At 32.7% G+C, this 21,500-nt stretch overlaps 2 protein-coding genes across 12 annotated transcripts in view; both read right to left on the bottom strand.

The window, feature by feature from the left end:
• Positions 1–21,500, bottom strand: part of LOC308643351 (uncharacterized protein) — a gene marked incomplete at its 5' end in the record, with an annotated part of 428,976 nt that overhangs the window by 211,252 nt on the left and 196,224 nt on the right. The gene's annotated exons all lie outside the window — the stretch shown is intronic.
• LOC308643745 (uncharacterized protein) overlaps positions 1–21,500 on the bottom strand; it is a 61,655-nt gene that overhangs the window by 6,548 nt on the left and 33,607 nt on the right. For 9 of the 11 annotated variants that reach the window (XM_081283873.1, XM_081283877.1, XM_081283880.1 and 6 more), the window contains 2 exons: positions 5,352–5,478; positions 191–269 (listed from right to left, as the gene is read on the bottom strand). In XM_081283873.1, the coding sequence (XP_081139999.1) occupies positions 191–269; positions 5,352–5,478 (206 nt within the window). Of the gene's footprint in view, positions 1–190; positions 270–5,351; positions 5,479–9,979; positions 10,037–21,500 lie in introns of all 11 variants that reach the window. The other 2 variants (XM_081283879.1, XM_081283883.1) reach the window with 1 other exon arrangement.

The raw sequence follows: 21,500 nt of genomic DNA, 5'->3' as shown, positions 1-21,500 counted from the left end.
ACGTGGTTTGACACATACTGTCACTTTGAGGAGTCTTCTGAGATGTTATATAATAACATAAACTGACTTCATTTTAAATAATCATCATGCATTTGTTACGTTCATTAAGATAAATTACTGAACTTCCCTCTGTCCCACAATTTTCCATTCCTTCTTTAAAAGTAAATTTTTATTGTCATAGTTTCCATACCTTCCATTTTTCATGGTTTGCCATAAATAGTTTATTCCTTGCTCTGCTGAAATTTCTAGCATTTGATGAGGAGACATTCCTGAAAGAAATTAAAATAACAAATTATTCCACTTATTAGACTGTGGTGAATATACTCTTCAAATATATAAAATTTTACCGAGGTCAGGAAAATATCCATAAGCAGTATAATCTAAGCCCATTGTTACTAAAGAAATATACAAAATCCACACTGAAATGGTGACAAACTTGTGAGCGCTTCCAAAATGATCTTGAGATTTCACAAGAACACAACACTCAAACTTTGACTATGTTGTGACAACACTGTCAAATTACAGCCTCTCAGTCCAACTTTTTCAGATTCCACATGTGACACAAATATTGCAGAAAATGACTTGATCCTTTATTTCTTCTCTTTTATGTTTGGGGGAAATGTAACTTAAAATAAAACACAGGGGTGTTTTATCACTGAACTACATCCATAGACTTTCTATACATACATTTTTATATGTTTTGAGACAGGATGTCAGAAAGATAAGGAAGCTCATTTTAAAGTTGCAATTCTATTACCTTAGCCTCCAAATTATCTAAAATTACAGTTATGTATCATTGCATCTAACCAAATTTTGTTTATTTAGTAACTTTCAAACCTTTTGCAAAATGACTATAATCATGTATTTTTAAAGGGATTTTTAAGTGGAAAAACATCAATGAAACTAACAACACACACACACACACACACACACACACACACACACACAAAGAGAAAATTGACTCAAGCAGAGACACTATATAACACTATAAATTGACACTTGGGAAATTGAGAGTTGTTAATTATCTAAAGAATGCCAAGTAACCAACTGATTGATAATTATTGAACTAATTAACAATGAAGAAAAGTGACTGAAATTTAGTTTAAAAAATTAGCATTAGAAAAATGGAAAATTGTGTATTAGAAATATTCTTTAAGAAACAATGTCTGATAAATTAGAAATGTGGGAGAAAAAAATATCAAATTTAACAATCTTAATTAAAAGATTCAAGATAAAGCATTTATACTCAACTTTTTAAAACTCTTCAAGAAAAATTTTTGATAGAACCCAGAAAAATAAACGAGTCATCTGTAAAGATACTTCTATTTGTTTAATAGTTGAATTCCTAGCAGACATCTTCCAGAAAGGAATTGGAGCATTTAGTCATGTGTGTTTAAAGGCAAAAGACACTAATCTAGAATTCTGTATACAAAAATAGTATTTTTTGAAGCTAAGAAACATACATGTTATCAAGATATGTAAATGCTCAAAAATTTCCTCACTTTTAGACCTGTTCTAAGAGAAACACTAAAGGAAATTCTTTCAATAAAATAAAGTTACACAACAGTATAAATCATAAAAATTTGAAAGGGAGAAAAGCAAAGTATACACAAATGTAAATTCCATTTTACTGTCATGGTAGTGCATAAAACATTTAATTCTGCTACAGAATTTGAAAGACTAAAGCATAAAAATTATCATAAATCTCTGTTAATTGGTATAGATTATAAAAAACAGCTATGATATCAATAACAAATCATGATAAGACATGTAAAGTCACTGATTTTTATAAGAAACCAAAGTTAGTTCAGTTTAGAATAAAGTGCAAACTAAGTAGTTTTATTTCTTATTTGTTCATTTTTGTTAATATGACAGTGTAATGTATCTTGACATATCATACAAACATGGAGAATAATTTACCAATCTTTTGGTTGTACATGATGTAGAGTTACACTGGTCATAATTCATACATGAACATGAAAACATTATGCTCAACTCATTCTACCATCTTTGAAGAACTTTTATGTGACTTCAAATTTATAACAAAATTTGTCATAGAAGATATAAAGAAAAATAGGGAGGTATCAAAACATTACTCTAAAAAAATATATGAACCACAAATTAAAGTGGTTTTTTAAAAGTAGGAAAAACTATAAGAAATAACCCAAACTTTGAAAGCTTAAAGTAGTAAGTTCTTCCTCATCAGTAATTTAAGTACAAATAAATTATTATAAAAATTTAATCAGAACACATAATGTAACCAATAAGATTAAACCTAAATATATATACTTATGTCAGATCTAAGTCTACAGGAGTTTTCCTTTAGATATAAGGTCACAAATATACTAAAAACAAAAGGATGAAAAGAATATTACATTCAAAATTATGCAGATGATAATATATGAAATAATTAGAGGCAAAGTAGAATATAATGATAAATGTGGTCAATTTCTAGAATACAATAGTAGTAAGTACACGTGTAGCACAAATCATATTTTCCAAATATAGAAGGCAAACACTAAAAGAATTCAACATGATTGAAAGCAACCAAGTAATACTAGGGGACATCCATCCCCAATTAATGCAAAGGAACAAAATAGTATTGGAATAGTAAACAGGGAATAGAAAATTTAAAAAAGTATTATTACATTAAGAGTCAATTACATTAAGAGTCAATCTTGCTGGGTGTGGTGGTGCATGCCTGTAATCCCAGTGGCTTAGGTGGGTGAGATAGGAGGACTGTGAGTCCAAAGCCAATTTCAACCGCAGTGAGGTGCTAAAGAACTCAGTGAGACCTTGTTTCTAAATAAAGTACAAATTAGGGCTGGCAATCAATGTGCCTCAGTGTTTGAGTGTCCCCAAGTTGAATTCACTATACCACCAAAAAAAAAAAAAAGAGGGAGAGAGAATCTTTTCAATAGTTTATGGAAATATTATCCCAAAGGGACCAGGTAAAAAGAACAAAAAAAATGTTAATAGTTATTAAATACTGAAATTTTTTCTATTATAATTAGTTGGGACTCCAAAGGAAATTTGTAACCAAAAATTTGTCAATGTGACTTCAAAGCCAGATTTAGAAACTTAGCAAGACTCTGTCTCAAAAATAAAAATTAAAAAGGATTGTGCATGTGGCTCAGTTGTTAAGTATCCATGATAGAAGAAAAAAGGCCCTATACCACACAAAGTGATTTAATAAGCTAAGAAAACACAAAACAACTATCAAACACTCAATATTATTTTAGCAGGAAAAAATAAGTTACTTAAAAAGTTGTATGGAGTATCCAGGGTACATAAATAACTAAACATTCAAAATAAAGAAAATGTATCCTGATATAAAAATAATGAAAGCTTCAATATTCAACAGTTTTATTTCAACATGAAGTTAGACAAGTAAGACATATGTAACAAAACTGAAAGTAATTAGCCCTCAATTTTAGGGCAAGCAAGAAGGAATGGTGTCTGAGATGGAAGGGTGACAGACACGTGAGCACTTGTTTCGGGGTTAAACAAATTTTATTTTTGTGTAAAAATAAACTTTCTAGAAATATGTTACAAAACAATTTGAATGTAAGGCTGTAGGTTTAAGTATAAGTAAGTTAGTTAATGGTTTTTATGAAAATTAAAATTTGAAAAATATATAAAAGATAAACAGAATTGTGGAAATCTTTGTAAGCTACCTTTGAAATGCTAATGTTTTACTCCTTCATAAAAGAACAAATTCATTTATGTAGAGATGATGAATATGCTAGTAATTCTAGCTGCTGGGAAGGCTGAGGCAGGGAAATGAAAATGGAAATATAAAACCAGCTTCAGCAACTTAGCAAAAATCTGTTTCAAAATAAAACTATAAAACTGGAGATGTATCTCAGTATTATAGCAACCCTGATTTCAATCTGCAGTATCCATACACATCTACATGTATTTATATAATAAAATTTAGATAAGTTATATGAATAGTCAAATAAACAAAGTAAACAATCAAAGCACTATATATAAATCATAAATAAAACAGGGATAATATTTACACTAGTATGTAAAAGCATATATAACTTAATTGAAAATAGGCATATGGATTATGTGTATTTTAATTTTACTTAATATTGTCCTAAAGCAAGAAGTCATGAATATTTCTATTCAGTTATAACATATGGATATAAAAATGAAAAAAAAAAAAATCACCAATGTGAGAAAATGTACTGAACAACACTGAAGCTACTTTAGAGTGGAACTCAGAAAGAGACACAAGAATAATAGAAATAGAAAATTTAATCCACAAAATTTTTAATAACTATTACTTAAAAAAATTCTCTTTAAATTACAATTCTCAGCTATACTTATATAGCCACAAGGAACAGGCATTGTGAATCATTGCTATTAATAAAATGGCAAAAATATTTCAAAGAAAATGCAATATAAGCCTGTATAAAAAGCTCTGATAAAAAAAAATTGAGTAAACTTTAGAGAAACTGTTCTACAATATTATGTATTACAATGGATTAACTTAGAATTATTCACACATATGCACAGATTTTCTAGTGACACCCCCGTGCACCCCCCCAACCCCGGGAAGATCAATAAACTTCTGTCAGATAATGCAAATCCTCAAAGGCATTAGGGAGTACTTTGTTAATTTTAATGTAGTGAGATTATTGGAGAAGAAGAAGGAGCTTCTAGAATTAGGAAGCATGGTAAATACAGGGCATGATATGCTCTTAACTGATGCAAAATAAATAAATAAATAAACCAAGGTTTGTATAACACATTTCTGTTGAATTTTAGCTTCTCAATTAACATTTTAAACTCTGGCTTCCTCTTTGACAGTTTATTATTTTTTTCATTGATTTCTACCAACTTGGATATATCGTTAGTGTCAATTTTCTTTCAAATTCTACAGTTATTTCTTGGGACAGAATAGTGACCAAGGCAGTCTTAAATACAGCAAGATGGCTTTATTGGAAAATGGAATATGACACATTTTGGTAATCTCATTGTAATTACTGATGGTTCTTAATGTTGTCCTCATTAGGAATAAAAAGAAAACAGGAGATTCCAGAAAATTATTTATTTATAATGTTTTTCCTGGGAGAAGCACTAATATACTTTGGAAGCATTTTCAGTCTCTAGATTGTGAGGACTGCTTTGAACTATCAAAACTGTAAAGAAAATATAGATTAAACATAAAAGAAAAATCTTTAACATTTTCTTTTCTACACCAATGCCCGATCTTTATTCTAAAAAGATGGATCTGAAATTTTATCATGTGGAATGGAAGCTGCCAAGATATATTCTACAAAGGAAGAAAAATAACTATTGATAATGAATTAGGGATTTAGAAGGAAATTTATGCTCACCCAGAAAGACCAGACTTCTATAAATCTCTAACATCACATCTCTATATAAATTCTGCTGAGCAGGATTCAGGTATTTCCATTCCTCTTCAGAGAAATCAATGGCCACATCCCTAAATGTTAATGGTTCCTGAAATAAAAATGAATAAATACATATAACATCAACCTTATGATCATGGTTGGCAGAGTTTTAATTTGACAAAAGTTGTAATAAATTGACAGTTTCAACTTGTCACAAGTTGTAATAAATTGATGATTTTAATTTGACATAAGTTGTAATGAGAGTTAGAAGAACTGGCTCTAACATAGGAGAGTGACCTCAATAATTCAACAGAGTGGTGTACTCTAATGTATTACCTATCTTTGAGGAAAGAAAATGCATTCAAAAGAGAATGAAATAAATACAAAATAAACAAGGAACAAAAACATCAGTCTATACACTATACTTCCATGAAATAAAATGCAAAATTAAGGCAAACATCAGAATATATATCTTAATTGTTATGTTTATATTTTATAAGATAAATTATGCATAATTCTCAGAAGAGAATTTTATACTGAGTTAGAAGAGTGCTTCTCTATTTTAATGTGTACAACCATGAATTGAAGAATTTATTAAAGAATAGACTGTGATTCTGTATTTCTGGGGTGCAGTCTAGGTTTGAATATGCATCAAGCTCTCTAGTGATGCAAATGCCAATGGCCCAAAGAAAGCTGATGAATATTACTGAAGTAGAAGACTAAAGAAAAAATATTGCTCATAAATTCAAATTCAAATGTTTAAAGAATTTATGCATTTTATTATTATAGCATGTTGCAATAAGAGTTCTTTCTGCATTCAAATATACACATAACAATACAAAAGTTTTTCATACCTTCATGCATAAAACTCAAAATAATCAATGAAACACATGCCTATAATTCCAACATGAGAGGATGAGGCATCAAGATGGCAAGTTCAAAGCCATCCTTGGGAACTTAGTGAAGCATTAAGTAACTTAGCAAGATCCTGTCTCTAGATAAAATATAAAAAAGGGCTGAGGATATGACTTAATATTTAAGCATCCCTGGTTCAATCCCTGGTAAGAAAAAAAAATCTATGAAACCAGGAATACTTTTAATTTTTGAGGACATTTTTTTTTCAAACCTCCAGTATATGGTAGTTCCTTGGGTTTGCCCAAGTTTATCTGACCTATAATTTATCAAAAAAGTAATACAAAGGTTAAAATAAAGTGTGAAATTAAAAGAAATTTCAGAGCAGGGCGGTCAGTTATTTTAACTAAGAAAGGAAATGGATACACATTTTTAAAAAAAAGCAGGAAATCAGATTGATTGAACTGATTAAACACATGTGGCAAATGACTGCCACATTGCAAGTGTGTATCTGAGCATTCTGGTTCCCATGACCTCAGAAAATGAAATGAAACCTCCATTCCTATCAGAGGTGAGAAAACATGTCTTCCTTCCCAAATCCCCTTCTTTGAACCAAATTTTAAGTAAATAATTTGTATTAGACACAGCAGGGTGCTATGAGATGAGAGTCCCCAATGGCAGGCAAAGTATCCCAACTGCTGCCTGGTAAGATTCAACTCCTTCCAGATATTAAACTATAAACAATGTGTGATGTGAACCCAAGGGAAAGGACTCTCATGTCTTTAGATCTGTCTATGACTTGACACTAAAATTTAGATGTGAAAGAAGAGATTAAAATTTCTTACTTTGCCATTGAGCCTTCACCCTAGATGTGTGCTATGGTTGTCTGTTGTTGTTGTTGCTGCTGCTTGTTTGTTTGTTTTGTTATAGAGTATGATGTGAGTTTAAATACCAGTAACATATTTTCATGTATATACGCATGTCTACATAATTAAAAATCATTTAATAGGACTTTCAACATTAAATCAGGAAAAATAAAATTAGTATTTCTTCATTCCTATTTCTCCTCAGTTAATTTGAAATCAGCATGTATTAAATTCTGGCACCCTTTTTCCATCGGGTATATTTGTTGATGAGCTATCAAATATTAGAATTTATCCCACACAGAATGATTCAGGATTAAAATGATCAGTAAGTGGGTAAGCCCAATTTAGACTTGGGTTTAGCTGGGCTATACTTCTGATTTCATCTAGGCTCCTTTAGGCATATACTCTGCTACTTAATATGGTAGCCCTGTGGTCCACTGTGGCATTTTCATTCTCATTCACGTGGCATCTTCTCCTTCTTAAGCCTAATCTGAGCTTCTTCACTTTGAGATGTTAGGCTTTACAATAAAAAATCAGGGAGAATTCAAGACATTTTAGGTATAGGCATTATACCAGTACATTTACATACTGTAATATATAAGCCATTCTAGATTCAAGTCTTGGCAAACATATACTTGTCAATAAGAACAAACACAAAAGAACATTGTCAATGGCCTGGATACAGGGGAGGATGAAAAACTGGAGCTATTTTTGCAGTTCATATCCTTTTTCCTTTTTTTTTTTTTTTTTTGAGAGAGAGAGAGAGAGAGAGAGAGAGAATTTTTAATATTTCTTTTTTAGTTTTTGGAAGAGACAATATCTTTATTTGTATGTGATGCTGAGAATGGAACCTTGGCCACACGTATGCCAGGCGAGCGCGCTACGGCTTGAGCCACATCCCCAGTCCTTTCCTTTTCTTTCAGATGACATTTATGTAACTATTCTAAATTCATAAAATTTTATAAGACCATATGTTCTAAGAAGCTAGCCAGGTTTGAGATTCAGAATCACTATAGCCTGACTCAAAAACTCAAAGATTTTGCTAGGCCACAATAATCATGCAACTTTTCTAGGAATTTGTGGAACTGAAGAACGACAACTTTGTAATAGAAGCACAATTATTTTTAGCTTCACATCCTTTACTACTTTTTACTATTAAAAAACTTTCAGGAGAACACTGAAGACTCTTTTAAAATAGGGAAAAGTTTAGGTAAATAGATTTGGGCTATGTTTAGAAAATGAAGGTAAATGATTCATTTGTTTATTTCTCATTATGAAATAATAGTTAAAATGTACATAACACACATAATATATCTGCAACTTCTTTCATTCTTTTTTTTATTTGCAGTCTACTTATAATTTTTAAACTATGCTAAACCTAGAAATTCTTTGCATGGAATAATTTCTTAGTATGAAAACAAGAGATCAAGACAGATCTACTGAGAAGAAATTTCCTCCATCAGCCGTTTGTTTTAACAGCTGGGTATGTAAGAAAATCATCCTTTTATTTATTAACCAACATGGAAAACCCCTTTTTTAAGAACCACCACCTCAAAAGGCTAAAATGCGCAAATCCACACAACACACATGGAAGCCACACAGAGTTAGTACATTTTCAACTGTGAACCAATGGTTCCCAGTCTGGTTGAAGTGTACAGTCACCTGAAAGGCTCTTCAAATTCCCCTAATCCAAATTTCATTAAAATAATTTAATCTATATTCCTGGAGAGAGGGACTTAGGATTCAGTGGAGTTTTTTTTTTGTTTGTTTGTTTGTTTGTTTGTTTTATTTTAATTTGGAAGAATTAGCATGTGTAGCAAAACTAAAATCCAATTCTTTGAACGAGCATCTTTTATTGAATGTGTTGCAAATACATGTAAGATACTTGGTCATGACTTTGGCTTTCAGACCCACCCAATTTGTTAGTCAGGGTTTTCTAACTTTAAAATGTATCTGTGATATTCAACTAATAAAAAGAAAAATCTTATTTTGAATGAACGTTCTGGAGATTTTTCTTGATAAGTAATTGGTATTTAAGATTTATGCCTGAGGTGAGGCAGCACATTATGGCAGGAGAACATGGAAAGACTAAACTTAAATACCACAAGGGATCCACAATTTCCTTCAAGTCCTTACTCTACAATGAACTAAACAACACTCACTATGCCTTACCTGTAAATTTCCACCACATCCAACACCCTGTGGACCAAGCTGTAATACATGAACCATTAGGGGTCAATTATCCAAACCAAATGATCTTCATTGTCTAACTGATATCCTTTGCATAAATTGATCTTTGATAGTCATTTTTTTCTCATTAAACCCAGTTAAAACTTATTGAGGCTGAGCACAGAGGCATATGCCTGTAATCCCAGTGGCTAGGGAGGATCATGATTTGAAAGCCAGCCTCAGCAACAGTGAAGCACTAAGCAACCTGGTGAGACCCTATACCTAAATAAAAAAAAAAAAAAAATAAGGCTGCGGATGTTACTCAAAGGTTAAGTGCATTGAGTTCAATCACTGGTACCAAGAGATATGTGTGTGTGGGGGGGGGGAGAATACACCATGCACAGGATGCAGTCCTTAATGCATTTCATGAACAATATAATTGCAGAAAAGAATTTTATTGAGGAAAATAATTACAGAAAGTGTTTTAAGCGATGTGTTATGGTGCATGCCAGTAATTCTGGAAACTGAGAAGGCTGATACAGGAGAATTGAAAGTTCAAGACAGGCTTGGTAACTTAATGAGACCCTGTCTCAAAATAAAATGAATAAATAAGTAAATAAAGCTATAACTCGGTGGTTAAAGCACCACTTGATTCCATTTCCAGTATGGAGAAGAATAAACAAACAAACAAACAAAAAAATAAATAAATAATAGAATGCTTACCAAATTGTGACTGAAATAAAAAGACTTTCATCCAAGTGTTAGAACATGGATAAATGCCTGAGAATATTAAAATATTAAAATCTAAAGTGAGGGCTGGGGTTCTGGCTCAGTGGTAGAGTGCTTGCCTAACATGTGTGAGGCACTGGGTTCGATCCTTGGCACCAAATAAGAATATATATAAAAAAAGAATAAATATATACAACTTGAGATTTCAACCAAATCACAAATTGTTGCTGTTATTCTGATATACCTAATTATTTCACAAATATAACGTTCAAAATTTTCACTGAAATATGATATACATATAAAAAACATACAAAGCATTTATGTAAATGTTCAGAAATTATCTAAAATTAAACATATTTTGAAAAGACAGAATAAATCACTTTCTCCATCTATGATACCCAAAATCAAATAGGATCTTAAGAACCAGCACAGAAATGTTTTCTCACATAAATATAAAATGTATATAAATAAAGTGAATGTTATAACAGTTATCTAGATTCAACATCTGCTTACTAAATAAGCAAAGAAGCTTATTTCTTCTATGCTTCTAATCATTCCCCAACCTAGACCAGTCCCACTCCTTGTATATTCATTCTTTGGTGAAATCATATGTACATATCTTGAATGTCACAGATATCAACTGTACAGTTTTGACAAACACATTAATAAAAACCTTCACTGCTTTTTAGCACAGAATATTTACATCACCTCAAGAAAACTATATTCTTTCCCACAAAACTTTTTGTTCCCCAGAAGCAAGTCACTATAGTGGATATTTTACCATACCTTCATTCTGCCTGAAACCATGTAGTATAATTTTAAATCCAGCTGCTAAATTATACTGTATCTGTAAGAATCAATCAGGGTGTGTGTTTCAATGATGTGTTCCTTTGTATTGATTACTACTATTATATTTTATGGATGCACTACTAATTGTCCATTTCAACACTCAAGAACATTTGAATTATTTCTTATTTTGGACCATTAGGACTACAGGGCCTATGAAACTTCTTAAACAAATAACTATCCTACTCAGTTCATTCTTTACTAGTCTTTCAATGACACTCTACTCTATTTTTAGTTGTTGCTATGAGAATTATAATTTGCATCTTAACATTTCAATTTGATTAGAGTCAATATTATATGAGTTTTCTAAATACAAAAAATAAAAAAACCTTACCACAGACTGTTTATTTTCTTGTATCCTTTGTGCAACTAGTATAAATGTCTACATTTATCTATACATTGTAAGTCCCAAAATACACTCTAAAATTTGTGTTCAAATTAATCATAGGTTATAAAAAAAAATCCTAAGAGAAGGGCTAGGGTTGTGGCTCAGTGGTAGAACACTTGCCTAGCATACATGAGGCACTGGGTTTGATCCCCGGCACCACATGGAAATAAACAAAATAAAGGTATTTTGTCCATCTGCAACTAAAATATATATTTAAAAAAATCTAAGAGGAAAAAGTATTAATCATAAGATTGCTAATATATGTCAGGCATGGTGGCACATGTGTAAGATCCCAGTGACTAAGAAGGGAGGAGGATCATGAGTATAAACCCAGCCTCAGTAACTTTGTGAAGCACTAAGAAACTCAGCAAACCCTATCTTTAATAAAAATATAAAAAGGGCTGGGGATGTGGCATAGTGGTTAAGCATCCCTTGGTTCAATCCTTGGTATCAAAAAAGAAAAAAAAAATGCTAACATATTATAAAACTTAAGCAGGGAAGTAAAACTGACAATGATATGCCAGGAACAAATTTAATAAATAATACTGAGAAATAACTATAAAAATGTATTAGTGATGTTTTTGCTACAGTATTAGATGGGTATTTGGGGAAGATTTTCTATTCTATATGCCACATATTCCTTAGAATAAATTTTAAATATCATTATTTACAGGCTTAGAAACCATTTAAACAGCGGGATATATTATTTATTATACTGACTGTATTATGTTCTACTGAATATTTTGGTTACATCTTTTTAAAGTTACAGGAAAATTTTACTGTGGTTTCAATGTCACTGAACACTACACAGTAAAAAGTGCAGAGACCCATGAATACCCATGGTGACAATACAAATTAGAAATGAAAAACAGTTCTATCTGGACATAGACAAATTAAGACTTATTTCAAGTTTTTATCTACACAAATGACAGCTCACCTTAGAGATCATTCAAGTAGAAACTCACCACCTTATTCAATTGGCCACAAGACCAAGAACACAAACTTGGGTGGCTTTTTCATTCCTTCCCATTTTTCCTACTTTTACACAGTTCATTTTTTGTGACCTTGAAAATATCCACTTTTCAAACTGTTATTTATCATTTGGGGAAAGAAAAAAATTAATACAGCAAGAGATATAAGAAAGCTCCAGTACCCCTTACTTTGACCAGGTTAAAAACATTGGAGGAAATCTCAAATAGCAGGACCTACAATTTAGAAACAAAAAGAAAAACCACCAAAACATACAAACACTTTCACTCATAACAAGAGGTGAAAGAAACATAAGCCAGCAAATTTTAAGTTCTTGATCAAGTAGAACATGAAGCCAAAAAGAAATCTGCCAATCTAAAATAAATAAATAAATAAAAGTCTGAGAAATTTCAATCAGGTCAGTCCTACTCTTTTGCTCACTTCAAATAATAAAATGTATTCCACTTAGTTTTAGAAAAAAAGATTTCATAAAAACGTACCACCTTAGCATGATTCAGTTCAGTCATATGGTCAATTCAACTTACAAAACAACAATAAAAAAAAAAACCTTGGATTCTTATTGCTACTAAATAACAGCTTAAAACAATAGAAACGCTTTCTTACATAATTATAGATGTTTTCGTTATCATGACAAAGGATTAATATCAAAGTATTAGCAAAACCACACTCCCTCTAGAGGCTCTTAAAAAGAATTATTCTATCTTCTGGTGGCTGCTGGTATTCCTTGGCTTGTGATCACAACTGTTTCTCTTCTAATGGTGATATAGCTTTCAAAAGCATAATGATAGACAAATTAACTTTTTATAGAACATGGTGATATTGCAACAGATTGTAAGTTCCAAACACCACAGAATCTGGGAACCATAGCACAAAAGATGGCCAATCCTCCAATGAGCTTATCCTTACACACTGTATTTGACAGAATCACAGAAAAGGAAATTTCATTCACAGAAGAATAAAGAAATAGAAGGGACCCTGGGCCAGATGAATAAAGGTTAAAGATTCACAAATGTGAGATGGATAAAGAGTGGCATCATGCACTGTCTCCAAAATCCTGAAGAGACAAAATTCGTGGACAACCAAATGTAAGCAAGCTCATTAGACAGAGTCAAACCCAGCTGAGAGCCATGTCCAGAGAGCAGGTCTTATCAGTTTTGCCTCAAACCATGAAAACTATCCCAAGCCCATGGAGCTTTGGATTTTTCCAACTAATACTTCATTCAACCTTTGTGCATATCCTCGATCATCCTCTTACAATACATATGGTTGTGGTTATCTGAATACCGTGAATGGGGAATCTACAAATGTCAGTTATCTCATTTATTCAATTTCTAAGATATTTCCCTGTACGTTTTTTGTACTGATATCTTTGAAGGCCACTTTTTAAAATTTTAGATCAATGTACATCCAGTGATCAAAGGTAGATCATGAGGTGGGAAACTACATACGTAGCAAAAGGTTTACAAGGCAGAATCAATGAGGTGTTATATTATTGAGGAAAAAGGACATACCAAAAGAGTAAAGCACGGTCAATGTTGTTTCTAAATCCACTTCACATGAGTAAATATTTAACTGCCACATAATTATATAAATAGGAGTGTAAATCAATACAACCTAGATAAGTTAATACTAAAGGCGGTACACTGTTGCATGCTCATCAGGAAGAAAAACAGCATATAAAAAGGCAAAATGTCTCAATTTTTAAAAAGATTAAAAATTGGGCTCGGGATGTGGCTCAAGCGGTAGCGCGCTCGCCTGGTAAGCGTGCGGCCCGGGTTCGATCCTTAGCACCACATACCAACAAAGATGTTGTGTCCGCTGAGAACTAAAAAATAAATATTAAAAAAAAATTCTCTCTCTCTCTCTCTCTCCTCTCTCACTCTCTCTTAAAAAAAAAAGATTAAAAATTACAAACATGTTTAGTGAATGGATTGTCAAACTGTTCTGTAGGCTATGCAAAATTCTTTAGCCACTTTGAAAATTGGTTTGGTACTATCTACTTACTTATACCGTATAAGCCATCAATTCTAATCCTTGATAGAATAGACATATACCATAATATTCTTAGAATGCTCCAACAGGTAGCTGCCACTGCTGCTTTTACCACCAAACTAGACTGCATTTGCCACCACCTTCCAAAATACAGGCCTCCAACATCAAGGTTCTGGTACCTAAGATTCCCACAAGCCTATGCCCAGTCCCATAACAATGTCAGTGAAAAGTATAGAAAAAAAGTGGCATACTTGAAAATCAAAAATCTGAAGGACACAGTGGAAGAATAGGCAGAATGGACAAAGTAGAAGAAAACCTGGTGAAGGAGAAGGATAATGGATCTCAGGAGGAAGAAAAAACTGTTAAGGAAATATAAGATGCAGAGATGAGATAAAGATGGATCCCAAGTGAGAGAAGACAGGAAATATTGTGACAGCATAACACTGACACCACTGGTCTCATATTTAGAAATCCCTAAGAACCAAAAGTTAATGGTACAATCAAACAAGTATGCCACACATTTGGCTCTCTACTCTTAGAGCTCTACCAGAGGTGCCACACTTTTTGTTTTTTTTCTCCCAAGCATTGTAATTTCTTTCTCTCTAGGCACTGCTCATGCAACTTAAACCTGTTGTTGTTCTACTTTCTGATCTGTTCTATCTGAGCTCTCCAGCTTGTCACCAGTAACACATATCCACTCTTTTTTCTTTCTTTACCTTTTTTCTCAGGTAACCTCTCATAAGTGCACTCTTATTACATCAACCCTGACTTTCTGAGCTATCCATTTTTATTGTGAGCTATCTTTATTCTGATGCCTCAAATTTGCTTCACCAGCAAAGCATCAGGCAAGACTAGGGTCAGGTTTGGTTTCCCAAATAATGAGCTACTTTATTTTACCATCCCCCTTTTTTGTATAAATAAACAAACAAACAAACCCACTTCTGTTTTTTATTTGTTTTATTTTAAAAGAAATAATACTTTAAACAGAACAGTTGTAGTTACCACTAGGGAGACAGGAGGCTAGTGCACTCTTCTGTAGCATCATTAATGTTCTATCTCTTGATAAAATTAGTAGTTATATAGTATATTCCCTTTGTAATAATTCATTGATCTGTATAGTTTTAATTCTGGTCCAGTATTAACATTGGTAAATAAGATCAAATTCATTAAATAAAAGGTGGTATAAAAGAGCAGAAGATAGAGACATTAAAATGGCACTAGAAAATACTTTGGGGCAATGGGTATATTAATTGATTATTGAGCTAGTTTATGGATGTGTTCATATGTCAAAAGATAAAATTATGCACCTTAAATATGCATAGTAATTATATCAATAAATCTGAAAATGTGTTATGTGTTTAAGTTGAAGTTAAAAAGAAACCATAAACTATTAAATGATAATTTTAGAATGAAAATAAACTCTTCTGATAGCTAACATCTCTATTAATAAGTGAGAATAATTTTCAGTAACTTGAATGAACAATATCTTCATCCTTAAAAATACATTAATTAGGGATAGAGATATAATTCAGTTGATAGAGTGCTTGCCTTTCATGCTCAAGGCCTTGGGTTCAATACCCAGCACCTCAAACACACACAAAAAATACATTAGCTAACAGATCATGGTGGCATAAATTTATAATTCCATTGGCTTAGGAAGTTCAAAGACAACCTCAGCAACTCTGTGAGGTCCTAAGCAACCCCAAGGCATTCTGTTTCTAAAGAAACATTAAAAAGGGTTAAGAATGTGGATCAGTGGAGAAGTGTCCCTGGGTTCAATCAGGTTTAAAAAACAAAACCTTCCCTTTTTTTCCATTAAAAATTTCATGTTTGTATTATTCTAACTGGTTGTTTTTGTTTGTCTCATAAAATTAAGTAAAAAACTTTCTATTGTGACATAGAGTATGTCAGTGACATTGACATATCCTATCACCTTAAGCATGATGATTATTTGAATATTCAGTTAGTGTATATGAGAATGAAATCTACCAACAGAACAATGGAAGAAAAGTGAAAGTATAAAAGTAAACCTCACACTTTTGGTCAATTTAATTTTGACAAGTTTGTCAGAGAAATTAAATGAAGAATAAGTAGATTCTTGCACAAGAATAATAAGTAGACTCTTCCACAATAATAATAAGTAGTCTCTTCCAAAAGTAAGATTGGTATAATTGCAAATTCATGTATAAAGAAGTGATATTAGTTTTATATGAATTTATGTACAATACTTAACATGAAATGAATATTACACAATAATATGAGAGCTAAAGCTGTAAATATTAAGAAGAAAACTATAACACAATTATGAATAAGATTTACCAGTGGATTCTTAGTTATGCTTCAAAACACAGAAAAACACAGAAAAATTCATACCTAATGCTTTATTGTATAAACAAGCAGCAAGAATTTATTTAAAGGAGAGTAAAAGATTCAGAGCCATAGATGGTGCTTTAGAGGGTCCCCAAAACCTAGGTTGGTGGTTCTGACACCACTTTACCATTGAAGCATCTGGATTAGATTCCAAGTTGGACACTAGTACTATTCTTGCACTGAAAGTGATTTGTTGGTTATGAATATCATTCTTTCCCTGCCTCCAATAGTCTTAGAAATGTGAGGAATGGATGATATGTTTAGAACCATAATTTTCAACACACTTAGCATAGACCCATTTGATAACAGAAGACACTGATATTCTGAAAATAAGGAAAAAGACACCTCATCAAGGCATAAAGAGCAGACTAAATAAACCCTTGAGGAAAAAAACAAACAAACAAACAAACAAAAACAGCAGTCATTCATTAAATTGGTTTTAAAAAAATATTTTAGTTGGTAATGCATTACTACATTAGGAAAGAGTGATGTAAATGTGATTTTAATTTTTACATCTGTGACTGCTTTAAAGAGAATACAAAAAGCTGGGTACAGTGGTACATGCCTGTAATCCTAGAGTCTTGGGAGGATGCGGGTGGAGGGTCACTAGTTCAAAGTCAACCAGCCTCAGCAGCTTAGTGAGGCTCTAAGAAACTCAGTAAAACCCTGTTTCTAAATTTATAAAATATTTTTTTAATTTAATTTTATTTTTTTATTGGTTGTTCACAACATTACAAAGCTCTTGACATATCATATTTCATACATTAGATTGAAGTGGGTTATGAACTCCCAATTTTACCCCAAACGCAGACTGCAGAATCACGTCGGTTACACATCCACAATTTTACATAATGCCCTATTAGTAATTGTTGTATTCTGCTACCTTTCCTGTCCCCTACTATCCCCCCTCCCCTTCCCTCACATCTTCTCTCTCTACCCCATCTACTGTAATTCATTTCTCTCCTTGTTAATTTTCCCATTCCCCTCACAAGCTCTTATATGTAATTTTGTATAGCAATGAGGGTCTCCCTTCATTTCCATGCAATTTCCCTTTTCTCTCTCTTTCCCTCCCATCTCATGTCTCTGTTTAAAGTTAATCTTTTCTTCCTGCTCTTCCTCCCTGCTCTGTTCATAGTTGCTCTCATTATATCAAAGAAGACATTTGGTATTTTTTTTTTTTAGGGATTGGCTAGCTTCACTAAGCATAATCTGCTCTAGTGCCATCCATTTCCCTGCAAATTCTATGATTTTGTCATTTTTTATTGCTGCGTAGTACTCCATTGTGTATAGATGCCACATTTTTTTTATCCATTCATCTATTGAAGGGCATCTGGGTTGGTTCCACAGTCTAGCTATTGTGAATTGTGCTGCTATGAACATCGATGTGGCAGTATCCCTGTAGCATGCTCTTTTAAGGTCTTCAGGGAATAGTCCGAGAAGGGCAATAGCAGGGTCAAATGGTGGTTCCATTCCCAGCTTTCCCAGGAATCTCCAAACTGCTTTCCAAATTGGCCACACCAATTTGCAGTCCCACCAACAATGTACAAGTGTACCCTTTTCTCCACATCCTCACCAGCACTTGTTGTTGTTTGACTTCATAGTGACTGCCAATCTTACTGGAGTGAGATGGTATCTTAGGGTGGTTTTGATTTGCATTTCTCTGACTGCTAGAGATGGAGAGCATTTTTTCATGTACTTGTTGATTGATTGTATATCCTCCTGTGAGAAGTGTCTGTTCAGGACCTTGGCCCATTTGTTGATTGGGTTATTTGTTATCTTATTGTCTAATTTTTTGAGTTCTTTGTATACTCTGGATATTAGGGCTCTATCTGAAGTGTGAGGAGTAAAAATTTGTTCCCATGATGTAGGCTCCCTATTTACCTCTCTTATTGTTTCTCTTGCTGAGAAAAAACTTTTTAGTTTAAGTAAGTCCCATTTGTTGATTCTTATTATTAACTCTTGTGCTATGGGTGTCCTATTAAGGAATTTGGAGCCCGACCCCACAATATGTAGATTGGAGCCAACTTTTTCTTCTATCAGACGCAGAGTCTCTGATTTGATATCAAGCTCCTTGATCCATTTTGAGTTAACTTTTGTGCATGGCGAGAGAAAGGGATTCAGTTTCATTTTGTTGCATATGGATCTCCAGTTTTCCCAACACCATTTGTTGAAGATGCTATCCTTCCTCCATTGCATGCTTTTAGCCCCTTTATCAAATATAAGATAGTTGTAATTTTGTGGATTAGTCTCTGTGTCCTCTAATTCTATACCATTGGTCCACCCGCCTGTTTTGGTATGCTAAGCCTCAGGCTAGCATCATTCTGAATGGACAAAAGTTGAAGGCATTCCCTCTAAAATCTGGAACAAGACAGGGATGCCCTCTCTCACCACTTCTATTTAATTTAGTCCTTGAAATACTAGCCAGAGCAATTAGACAGACAAAAGAAATTAAAGGCATAAAAATAGGAAAAGAAGAACTTAAATTATCACTATTTGCGGACGACATGATTCTATACCTAGAAGACCCAAAAGGACCTACAAAGAAACTACTAGAACTAATAAATGAATTCAGCAAAGTGGCAGGATATAAAATCAACACGCATAAATCAAAGGCATTTCTGTATATCAGCGACAAAACTTCTGAAACGGAAATGAGGAAAAACACTCCATTCACAATATCCTCAAAAAAAATAAAATACTTGGGAATCAACCTAACAAAAGAGGTGAAAGATTTATACAATGAAAACTACAGAACCCTAAAGAGAGAAGTAGAAGAAGATCTTAGAAGATGGAAAAATATACCCTGTTCATGGATAGGCAGAACTAACATTATCAAAATGGCGATATTACCAAAAGTTCTCTATAGGTTTAATGCAATACCAATCAAAATCCCAACGGCATTTCTTGTAGAAATAGATAAAGCAATCATGAAATTCATATGGAAAAATAAAAGACCCAGAATAGCAAAAGCAATTCTAAGCAGGAAGTGTGAATCAGGCGGTATAGCGATACCAGATTTCAAAACTATATTACAGAGCAATAGTGACAAAAACAGCATGGTACTGGTATAAAATATTTTTTTAATGTGGTGAAGATGTATCTTAGTGGCAAAGCATTCCCAGGTTCAATCTGTAATATGAGAGAGAGAGAGAGAGAGAGAGAGAGAGAGAGAGAGAGAGAGAATAAAAGATAAAAAAGGTAATCACTGTCACTCTCAGTGTCAAGAATGTAAACAATTTAAAATCAGTAGTGAGTCTATGGAAAACTCATCGAGGTTTATTAACTGATGTTTGGAAAGTTAGTCTGCTCTCTAACATAGAAAAGGGAGATGCCTAATTTAAGGTGTCCCGTAAGACACAGAAGTTTCAACACTGGTTATATTTGACCTAGAGGTCCACTTTAGTGGTTGATTGGGGTTATGCCAAAGTTATAGATTCTTGAGCTGTTTGAAATGATATGTTTACATCAAATCTTCATAAACCAGGATTAAGGCTTAATAAAGCAGGAATGTAAAATCAATGACACCTAAAGCAAAAGTGAATGAAAAAAATGGAATGAATGAATAACAAACTGAAATTGTCAAAGACAGCTTGTAGCCATGCAAAAGTGTAAATGGTGTTTTACTACCTATTGAGGCATACCATATGAAGTATAAATTCTATTCCTAGGTGTGAAGAGATAAACAAAGAACCCATTCACCTGGCTGTCTCAATTGGGAACTGTGCCACAGTTACATTTTTCTTTCTCCCTAAATCTTATTTCTACATCCAAAGACACTGCTACTCTACCCTCATGCTGCCATTTTAGATTCATTGCATCTGAACTCCTCTACTGCTCATGTTTTTCCTTTTTCCTTCATTGCTCTTTTCCTCCTTGCCTCCATGTATCCCACCAATATTTTTTCATCAATAGTGGCACCTACATAGTCACTATCCACTAGTCTTGCATCCTGCTCCATCCATTTCCTGTCTTGTGCATGGATCAGTTTGAGATCCCCTCCACTCAGACATTAATAGTCCAGAGTGGTCAGGGTTGGGTGTTACATATGCAGAATATTATAAGTCCATTACATAATAATAAAGCTATAAAAGAATAATCCATCTAAAGCTGAGGTTAAAAGTAAATTTACACACTTTACTAGTTAAACTAAAGCATCTAGAACTCATAAATTTCAATAATTTGGAAAAGGCAATTCTATAAAAAAAGAGAGTAAAGAACAGAGCATCCTAAGTTAAAGTGAAAATTTTCAAGACATACAAAATGTACATATACACAGTGGCATAGGTTGGTGCTTCTGAAGACAAATTAAATTGAAACAGATATGGTAAATTTGAGATGTAGCAATCAAATTTTAATTGCACATAACGGTAATACATATGTATCTCTACAAAATGTGCCTCATTTAATGATGGGTATACATTGCAAGAAATGTATACTCTAATTTTTTTTAAAATGCCATAGTGAATACTGATAATTTTTTTATTACAAAAAGCTTAGGCTGCATATTATAGTTACTTGAAGTTCATCACTGACCAACAGATAATTTTACCTCACATTGCTGTATACTATGAAATTATAGAAATAAGTATATACCTCATAATAATATGAATAAATAGACCTGTATAAGTAACAGAACATTTATATATTTAAAAAAAAAAACCTGCCATTTAGACAAACTATACAGCTTAAACACTGTGTGGAAATAGAATAATTTGATTTTTGAATATTTCTTCTACCAAAACTGGTTATTCAAGTTTCTTCCTTTTCACTTGGTACCTCTACTATTTTCTTTTTATTAAAAGTGCTTAATTATATGTGAGGTTATTAGTTGTCCCACCTTGTCACTTCTCTTTGTACCTTTTAATAGTATCATTTAGGAATACAATTTTTATTTTAATGCTGCCCAATTTATAAATTGGAAAGAATGAC

This window comes from Spermophilus citellus, assembly GCF_964194105.1.
Source record: "Spermophilus citellus genome assembly, chromosome: 3".
Taxonomy (NCBI): domain Eukaryota; kingdom Metazoa; phylum Chordata; class Mammalia; order Rodentia; family Sciuridae; genus Spermophilus; species Spermophilus citellus.
This window is presented reverse-complemented; position numbering and strand designations above follow the sequence as displayed.